General features: G+C 31.3%; 1 protein-coding gene across 8 annotated transcripts in view; it reads right to left on the bottom strand.

The window, feature by feature from the left end:
• LOC139517222 (centrosomal protein kizuna-like) overlaps positions 1-10,969 on the bottom strand; it is a 31,740-nt gene extending 20,771 nt beyond the window's left edge. For 3 of the 8 annotated variants that reach the window (XM_071308001.1, XM_071307997.1, XM_071307996.1), the window contains exons 1-4: positions 10,856-10,968; positions 8,294-8,356; positions 5,384-5,546; positions 775-864 (exon numbers count right to left, since the gene is read on the bottom strand). In XM_071308001.1, coding sequence (XP_071164102.1) covers positions 775-864; positions 5,384-5,546; positions 8,294-8,356; positions 10,856-10,920 — 381 coding nt within the window. In that variant the 5' untranslated portion in view covers positions 10,921-10,968. Of the gene's footprint in view, positions 1-774; positions 865-5,383; positions 5,547-6,865; positions 6,943-8,293; positions 8,357-10,855 lie in introns of all 8 variants that reach the window. The other 5 variants (XM_071307995.1, XM_071307994.1, XM_071308000.1 and 2 more) reach the window with 3 other exon arrangements.
• Between the last annotated feature and the right edge of the window lie 6 nt (positions 10,970-10,975).

Here is a 10,975-nt window from a genome sequence, read left to right on the forward strand (position 1 = left end):
AGGGGCATTATTCTTTTGAAAAAAGTCAATCATCCACCATTTAAGAACTTGTCTGAGATGTCGCTGATTTTAATCTACAGTAAATCTTATAAAAATCTGGCACGAATTGTACCCGTGTGAGTGCTTACAAGGCCATTTTCCATAAATTTAATATTTCCAAGGGACACGACTCATTAAAAAAAAATTATCGTCTATTATTTTATAACTTGTTCGAGATATTGCAGATATCAGCCTATAGTATAAGTTTTATAAAAATCTGGCAAGAATTGTACATGTGAGAGTGCTTACGAGGCAATTTTCCAAGAGGCATAACTCTTTTTAAAAAAGTTGATTGTCTACCATTATACAACTTGTCTGAGATATTGCTGATATTCACCTATAGTATAGGTTTTATAAAAAATCTGAAAAGAATTGTACCTGTGAGAGCAATAACGAGGCTATTTTCCATATATTTAATATAACTCTTTAAAAAAAGTTGATTGTCCCCTATTTTAGAATTTGTCCCAGATATAGCTGATATTAACATATAGTATAAATCTGGCAAGAATTGTAACCATGAGAGCACTAATAAGACCAGATAGACACACAGATGGACAGACAGACAAACGCCCGGTATTTTCATCTCCTTTCCAATTGTTTGCTGTGGACAAATTAGCAAACATTTTTGTGGATGATCATGACTGTAATTACTACCTGTATTATTACTGTATAAATTAGGAGAGCATGAGAAACCTTTCTCAATTTTAGAGTTTGAGATATATCTAATAAACAAACCTTCTGAGATTCATCTTTCCTTTGTTTCATCTGTAGAACCTGTTGGTGCCATTGTGGATATGTTTTTTCTATGTAGTCTGCATATTGTTGCTGTAAATGAGACAGAATTTGTTAATATATATATAGATTCTTACATTGATACCATTGGATTATCGGATTTATCCAATCAAGATAGTTAAATTATCAATTTTAAAGTCTGAGCCTCGACGAGGACTTAAATTTATAATCTAACTATCGAGATTGGATAAATCCCATAATCCATGAGTAACTATGTAAGAATCTGTTTCTCTAATGATTAAAAATAAATTTTCTTTATTGTTAAACAAAAATCCCCCTGGAGTGCCTTTCATATTCTACGAAGTTGTCAATTTCATTAACACCTGTTGGCATATTTTGATTCATCCAGTTAGCTAAAAAGGTTATGACCCTTAAAATCATCCAATGATCATTTGAGATCACCATCAACCACACATTGATTAAATTTTTTTATACAATGGGTTCGGAAAGGGATAAATTTCCATAGAATTAAAGAAATATATAGAGAATATCATATGGCTTTTTCAATATCGCATCCGTATCATCCCGAGACACCAATATAATCCCAAGAGCTCTGCACGAGGGATTATATTGGTTGAGGGTTGATACGGTGTGTGATATTGAAAAAGCCATATCATATACACTATATTATATACATATACCTAAGTAGATGTTTTTTATGTGACATGACGTCATACAGATAAGGAGGTTTGAAATGACGTCATACAGATTAACCCCGCCGCATTTTTGCGCCTGTCCCAAGTCAGGAGCCTCTGGCCTTTGTTAGTCTTGTATTATTTTAATTTTAGTTTCTTGTGTACAATTTGGAAATTAGTATGGCGTTCATTATCACTGGACTAGTATATATTTGTTCAGGGGCCAGCTGAAGGACGCCTCCGGGTGCGGGAATTTCTCGCTACATTGAAGACCTGTTGGTGACCCTCTGCTGTTGTTTTTTATTTGGTCGGGTTGTTGTCTCTTTGACACATTCCCCATTTCCATTCTCAATTTTAGATTAAAGGTTTGACATGACGTCATACAGATTAGGGATTTGATAAAGCCTTTGCAACAGTGACTGCAATCGATGACGTGACGTCATACAGATTAAAGGTGTGATAAAGCTTTTGCAACCGTGCTGATATCGATATCATCACGGGTGGCTGATACAGCACGCTTGCCATTGATTGTATTACACATACAATTTATCTGTATTTACTACTAAGTATATAATAAATATATTTATCATATGTTTAGTAGTAAATACAGTAGTTTTGCATATGTGATAAATAGCCTGCTGTTTAATCCATATCACGCAACTTTGATGCGCACCCTTTATCGCATACCCTTTATCACACCCCTACCCTTTATCGCATACCCTTTATCACATCCCTACCCTTTATCACACCCCTACTTTTCTTTTTTTTTTTTTTTTTTTTTACATAAAGTCAGTTTTGGTTTTTTTTGCTTAAGAAAAATTTTCCTCAAAATAGGTAAATTTTTTGAATGACGTCATTGTTTGGTATGTGACGTCACGAACGTCGAGTTTTCATATTGTATGTGACGTCATAAACGTCAAGTTTTCATATTTTTTGGCACACTAAATGCAAATATGAAAAATACAAAACACACAAATTAATACAAAAATAAACAAAATATTTCTAAAACAACAGCACGCAAGTTGTAAGGTAACCAAGGTGCTTAGGATAAGTAATTGAGCAGTTCTTTTAAGGCCTTTGAAACAATACAAAAGTAGAACTGAAGGTAACCCAGTGCTATGGATCAGAAAACAGTTCATATAATATAATACTCTTCTGTTGAAATATATGATAAAGTGTATAATACATGGCAAAATCCGTATCACATGCCGTATCACCCTCGACCAATATCATCCCTCGGGCCTAAAGGCCCTTGGGCTGATATTGATGTCTCGGGATGATACGACATATGATACGGATTTTGCCATGTATTATTCTCTATTTATTTCTTATGGAGCAAAATACTGCAATCTGATTGGTTAATTAGCCCTGTGTAAATAACACCCCACCCTTGTTCACCCGGGGATAAATAAAATTTGGCCAAAATTGAGAAAAAAATAATAATAATAATAAAATGTAAAAAAAAAATGAAAAAAAAAAATGAAAATTAAATAAATTTGAAGACAAAAATTGAAAAAAATGAAAGTGATGGAAATCACTCATGGAAAGATTAGAAGAGTAGTTTGAATTATTTCATATAAGGTATTGTGGGGGGAAATGAACATTTATAAAGCACTATTGCTGAAAATTGCATTTACAGCAGGTCTTTAGAAGGAAACTTGCTTTTCCAGTATGAAGATAAAATGAGCTCAAATTAAATAATATGGGTCTCTTAATTTGCATAATTTTATTTAAACTACAGTTTATATCTTATCGAAATTATGTTGCCGGTTCTGAACATGTCTCAAAAAAACAAAAAAATGCAAAAATTCTTCTAGTAAATGTTACCAACTATCCTTGTAAGACATAAATCTGGACCAACAGCTTAAAACTTTTTGTCAACAAACAAAATTGAAAAATGTTGTTATGGGGCATTTTGTAAGTTGAAACAGAGGTTATAGGGCATTGAAGATTAAAAGTTTTAGAGTGCCTTTTGATCAATTTTTAAAGTATTTTTCAACACAGGGCATTGCAAATGTACTTTTTCAACATAACCAATTAAAAAACTTATCTTATTGAAATGTGGATTCTTTCTTGATTGCAAACATATGTATTCACTTCTAATAAAAATTCAAATGACTAAAATAGACATAATGATTGATGGGAAATAAACTAATAAACAATGGTTTGTTATGATTAAAAGTTTTAAAATTTTAAAACTGTTTCAAGCCAATTCCTGATAAAAAAAAAGTGTACTAATTTAATTGTTGATTAATTACAGATGAGTATTGGAAATTTATCAAGTAAATTATAGGCCTTACTTGAATACCTTTTATTTATTCATATTTATATTCATATTTCATTTTTTTAAGATCTTGTTAATCCATTAATCATTTATCTTTCAGATATAATTTACAGAATCACTTTATGTAATGTAGATCAAAAGTAATTGGCAATAAATAAATCTATCATCCTTATAAATATCAAACATCTAATATACACATTTGTGTATTCAATTATGAGGTCAAATACTTGTGTATTAAGAATTATATTGAGTGGTCTGTATAATTATGTAAGACTGAGGTTGATAGGTAATGTGGTCAATTTGATTGGCAGTTTAGGAGGTGGGGCATTGTAATTAAAGGTTCACCTTGTCTCTGATTGTTTAGTGATAATGACAGTTGTCAATAAAACTAGTTGAATCAATACCCAGTTACCTAATCAAAATGTTTTTTAAAAGCCTGCACATCAACACACCTTAATGACATACATTCTTGAATGAACTGCTCCAATAATATAACCAGTTTTTTTCAGTTTATATGTGTATTATGTGCACATATATCAGAACCATAGGGAACTATATTTCAGTGTGAATACATTTAGTAACAGTAGCTAACCTGTCCTGTTGTTAGGGAGGCTGGTGCCTAAGTAAAGATTTAGAACAAGTTCTAATCTTTCCAAAAATGAAAAAAATTGAAATCCCCCCCCCCCCCCCCCCAAAAAAAAATTCTAAAGAACACAATCTTTTTCTGGGGTGTACGGAATTTTACACCGTTGTTGAAAATTCATACACCCAGTGGGCTGCGCCTCAGGGTGTATGAATTTTCAACAACGGTGTAAAATTCTGTACACCCCTGATTACACCAAGATAACTAATAATATCCAATAGAAGTAACAAGTTTCACAATTTTTTTTCTGTTTATATAAATGCCTTCAATGTGATCGGAAAAGCAGAAATTATAGTAAAAGTTATTACTAATTCATGTAGAACTTTGGTAGATAAACAAAATTGCCATTATATTCTACAAAACAATCCAAAATAAGAATGTATCCACAGTACACAGATGCCCCACTCGCACTATCATTTTCTATGTTCAATGGACCGTGAAATTTGGCATTAAAATTAGAAAGGTCATACGAAACATGTGTACTACGTTTCAAGTTGATTGGACTTCAACTTCATCAAAAACTACCTTGACCAAAAACTTTAACCTGAAGCGAGACAGACAAACGAACAGACGAACACATGGACTAACGAATGGACGCACAGACCAGAAAACATAATGCCTCTCTACTATCGTAGATGGGGCATAAAAATATGAAATCAAAACACATGCATGTGTTACCCAATTTTCTAACATGGTCAATTTTAATCAAGACCTGTTTTAAAAGTATTAGGTGTGAAAAAAGAATTGCAAAAATGAAAGTTAGATAAACCTAAGGTAGAAGTTAGGTATATTAAAGGACAGTAAGGTGGTAAGTTACCCAGAAAAGGTTGTTTCAGATGTAAAATATTAGTGTCATATATGATTATAGGTAAATACATGTAAATAGCTTTAGATAAATTTAAAGCTCAACTGAAAAATTGTCAGAAAATTGGTTAGCATGTGTATGGTTTTAGTTGTAATCTTGGCCATTAAAAAGATATTTAGTCATGCCTTAAGAAGTCTCAGTCTCTCTGTCCTAGCTGACAAGTTTCCCAAATGTGCATCAATTCGATAAAACTCTTTTAAAATCTGGTCATTTCTTTGCTGACTTCTTCTCTGATCTTCACATATTTTCCTCCAATAGCTCTGTAATCTAGTAGCTCTTAGCTTAGCTCTATGAGAAAACAAAATAAATATACATGCATATTAATTTTCATTAACCATTTTTCATGGTTGGTTTTTTTTGTAACACAGAGATATATTTCTAATTGAGTACAAACAAGTGAAACTGCGAGCTACTGCTCACTGATGATACCCCCGCCGCAAGTGGATAATATTAATAGTGTAAAAATATGCAAGTGTTCGGTAAACAGGAAGTTGTCAAGTGATGAATCTGAAAACGCATCACACGGTATAGCTGACTTATATAAATCCTGAAACCAAATTTCAGAAATCCTTGTATTGTTGTTCCTGAGAAAAATGTGACGAAAATTTTCAACTTGGCTATCATGTGTAAAATCATACAAGTGTTCGGTAAACAGGAAGTTGTCGAATGATGAATCTGAAAACGCATCACACGGTATAGCTGACTTATATAAATCCTGAAACCAAATTTCAGAAATCCTTGTATTGTAGTTGCTGAGAAAAATGTGACGAAAATTTTCAACTTGGCTATCATGTGTAAAATCATACAAGTGTTCGGTAAACAGGAAGTTGTCAAGTGATGAATCTGAAAACGCATCACACGGTATGGCTAACATATATAAATGTTGATACCAAATTACAGAAAGGGTGGATGTGTAGTTCCTGAGAAAAATGTGACGAAAGTTTCATGGGACGGACTGACTGACGGACAGACTGACAGACAGAGGTAAAATAGTATACCCCCCTTTTTTAAAGCGGGGGTATAACAAAGAAACAAACAATTGCTGGTACCTTAAAGATACATACTCACTTTTTATGAAATGTAATAAGTATTTAGATATAGAAATTTTTTCTCATCTTTGTAAGAAAATTATTATTTTAACTTTTACCACTAGTTTACAGCACTACTACGTAAGAATCACAAAGACCTAAAATTTCTTATTTAAATCATTTAAGCTAGGGAAAACTTCTTGGTATAATAACAAATTCAGCAAATAGTGTGAGAAGGTAACCCCATTACAACCATCATATTCTGTATACGTAGTACATGTAGTAAGAGAATAAGGAAGTAAAGATTTCAGTTACAAAATAAAAATATCATGAGCTTGAAATAACTCTAACAAGTGATTTTTATATGATTGTGCATTATAAGCTTTCATATCTGCAACATTTCAAAATTGTTAGTTATAAATGGTGCTTCCTCACGTATACATCTGAAAATAATAGCAAAGCATGTGCCACAATGTTATTGGAAAAAACATATTAATGAGGTAAATTATGTTCATATCAATATATTCCTGTGCAACCACCGTCCACACATCAAAAACACACTGTGCTTTTTTTATTTACTTGTTTGATGTGTCTTTTGATTTTGAATAACTGGTACCTGCCATTCTACTAACTCTATGACTGAAGACAAAAGTTACCTGTTTCAAACATAAATATAGTAGGGACACAATATAACTGCATTCAATACGCTAGATTCCAATCGTTATCTTTCCTTTAGATCGTGATATTTGACATCATTTGTGCATTTATTAGGTATAAAATCTATGTCAATATACAGAGAAAAAGGAATAAATATTCTAATGGAGATAGTTTCCTTATGACTGCTCAAATAAATGTGTTTAATGATAAAATTAATATATTTATCTAGGCAATGTTGGATTATGTACATAGGAATGAAGAAAAAAAAATTTAAAGAAAAATGACAAGCAGGTACATTGCCACAATAACTTTATATTTAAAAGTTCAAATATCAAGAATCCAGTTAGCAGATAAACATTTAAATGACTTTAGAAATCAGGAAATAATTAAAGAGTTTTTCAGGCAACAGAAACGATTTTGAATCAAGCGTATTTTAGAGTTAACCAATTGCTGCATATCATAGACACGTTTTAAGAGGGATATTTTCTTTCAATTCTGACTTAAAGGATATAATAATGAAGTTTCTTAAGCAATAGCATTCTTTAACATAATCATTAGCCTTTGAACATGTTTTGCAAAGACACTTTATAATGCAAATGTTGATTATGTAATTTGTTATCTAATAGAACTAACCACCCAAAGTCGATGAACCATGACTGAAGGTTTAAGGTCAATTATTATATTTTTGGCCCAATTTCAAAACCTATCAAAAAAGAAATCCATTATATATAGAAATAAGAAGATATGCACTGATTTGGATCTATTTCTAACTATTAAAATGGTGACCTTAACAATGGATTAGTCAGCCTTAAAACAAAAGGGATATTTCTGCCATAATATGTGACTATGTATCAAACTTTGGTTTAAATAATAATGACAAATTCACACAAATATTTTCAATTAATCATCCCTATAGCTCTTTCTGCACTAAGGATCATCCTTTCAAAAATCTATAAAAATGTATCAAAAATTGATTACAATCACAAGTACATGTATGAATCTCCAAATATCACCCAGAAACCAATATTGAGTGACAGCTACATTTGTAAGCGGCAGAAAGGGCAACAGGGCAAGAAACATAATTCTTGTACCCTTAGTACTTGGTAAAATGGGGTAAACCTGTATAAAAATAATTTTTAAATAGTAAATACAATGATTTTAAAATGTTAAACAATGTTTATGTCTTGACTCTACTTCCTATACAACCAAATCAACTATGAAAAAAATCAACCTTGACGTTTAAGAAGGTTACATTTACATGATCATTTGTTAGCTTTATATTAGACATTTCATGCCAATGTTTTCAAATATTTACAAAAGAATTACTTCCTAGATAAATGCAATGCTTACAGTCTTTCATCAGACCTAGAGTAAACCTGTAACTGATGTTCTAAATGTTGTCTTCTCTGTTCCCTGCAAGTATATAAAGTTATGTAAAATTTTGGTCTTGTATTTAAGGATTGTTTTACTAATATAATTTTTTTTTTTTTTTTTTGTGTTTTAACGCCACTTTTAAGCACCGCTTTTAGGCTATTTTGTGGTGGCCAGTTTTTATTGGTGGAGGAAGCCGGAGTGCCAGGAGAAAACAACAATACAATACTTACACATCTATATTCTATTTACATGTAGTTATATATTTTTGTAGTTTAAGACAAGGAAAACATATACAATGTTTTTTTCATTTGGTTATCCTGTGGCAGTGGGGATCAGCTTTATATTTCCTGGTGAAAATAATATATTGTTTTCCTCCTGTAACAAATGGGTGATGAAATTTGATCAAAAATTTGTTAAATAGCAGCAGACTTACAACTTTTAAGTATATGCATGTTTTACATACAGGAAATGACATAAAAATACTATGTACATGTATATTATCAAATAACATGATTAATCTTTGCTGCCCACTAGAGAAGTCTTTAGCCTTCAGTTTTTTAAGTCTTGTTTCTCTTTATCAGCAATTAAGTAAAATACCCTTTAAGTTTAATTGCTTTGATTGAAGTATGCTGCTAATCTATTAATGTTTTTTTTTTTATGTAAATGAGTGCTGAACTCTGTTTTATGTGCTATTTTATGTCATTAGTTTTTAAATTGAAAGTCAGTTTAAGATCTAGCTTTACAGATCTCATTTTTACTATGATATTATTTATGTTGTACATATCTTGCCTGACTCTAAATAGGAAAATAGTTATTGACTTACATTTTTCAGTTACACTTCTAATATCAAATAGAGTTATTCCCCTGTGTTGTCAAATGACAAAATAATAGGTTATGCTTTGTTACAGCAAACATTTGCAAATAGAATTCTCGAAAAGGGGTGGTCTAAAAATTTTACAAAGGACCGACACAATGTGGGTATTTTGCAATAGAGATAACAGTGTGAAGCATCAGCTTATGTTCAAGGAATTATAGTTATCCCGTACCATTGTAAACTCGTACCAACGTCAACTTGTACCACTAAAAAAAAACTCGTACCACTGCTTACTCGAACCAACTTATTTAAATGGTGTTAAATGATGAATATATACTTTACTTTCACTCAATACCTCTTTAGTCTGTAAAATATATATAATTTGAAAGTACAATGACCAATTTGCAGCTAATTTTCCTTGTCTATTGGTCCTGGATAGAAAATACTTCAGACTGGTTTACTTATATTTGTAATATTATTAAAATATTATAAGTTTCAGCCCAAGAAAATATTTATTTTTCATAAATAAATCTTAGCAGTTAACACGGTTAATCAAAATGATTTCCAAAATGAAATTCTTACTGTCTATAAATAACAATGAAATGTAACTGTTTCCTGTTAAGGGGTTTCCCGAATTTTCCCGCCAAAAACCACATGGCTTTCAACAATTGTAAACATAGCATTCGATTTGTGATCATGGATTACAGCTTTAATTTATTTAATTTGCATATAGATACTCAACTTAAGGTACAGTTAAAGCAATGTTTTTTTACTTTCTTCTGGATTAAAACTAGTTTGAAAGATCAGTTTAAAAAATAAAGCTTAAAAAAACATTCGTATTTTTGTCTAAGTTTTCCTTAAAATCCCGTATAAAATTCAAGTAATTCAACTTTATTTTTATTAAGTTTACAAAAAAAAAACATAAAACATTCATATTTTTTAATATATTTTTGATGGTACGACTTCCCAGTGGTACGAGTTTACGTTGGTACGAGTTAACTTTTTTGGTACGAGTTAACGTGATACGAGTTTTCGGTGGTACGAGTTAACTTGCTTCCTGTTCAAGGACCACCAGGAATTTATTTTAGGAACTCTGGACGTCTCTGGTATAAATAATCTATTATCTTGAATAATTTGTATAAACATGCAATTTTCTTAAAAGTTGCTAAAGTTTCAAATAAAGTAAATTTTTTGCATATATTAATACACCTTATGGCGATTTGTCCGGCATTACAGGACATCAGACAGGTTCCCGTAAAAAATTTGATGTCATTATAAAAAATATCTGACACCACAATAGAAAATTGAGTGTTGTTTGAAATCAATAGTTCAAGCGGGACAGATTCTCAGGTCAGCCAGAAAGAGAGATATGGTGTAATACTAGAATGGACCTAATCTGAAGGTGACCAGTGACAAGTCAAGACAAGAAAATTCAAATATTTGATAAATCAGATATGTTTGCATGAACATGTATACCTCTTGAACATTAGAGTGATTTTAACACCATCTATTGGCAAAATATCATAGAGGTCAAGCATTAAAGTCATAATAATGTCTGTGATTTTAGATCAAAATCAAATAAAAGCCAAATAATGCAAATTATCATAGTTATATATTTAGTATGCATATGAAAATACAAAAAAAAAAAAACAGTTAATAGCTTTCCGGAATGAAAAAATGTAACAAGGTTCATGCAAACTAACTGTCCTGTGATTATTACATACTGTTCACACATAAAATCTTGCAATTCCTTCTGTTTTTGGTAATATTCGACATTCGAGGACGCCATTTGCAAACAAATAGCGACGAAACGAGTCTTCCTTACAAAAGAGTCTCACCTCGAT

The sequence above is a fragment of the Mytilus edulis genome, chromosome 3, assembly GCF_963676685.1.
Source record: "Mytilus edulis chromosome 3, xbMytEdul2.2, whole genome shotgun sequence".
In the NCBI taxonomy this organism is placed as follows: Eukaryota; Metazoa; Mollusca; class Bivalvia; order Mytilida; family Mytilidae; genus Mytilus; species Mytilus edulis.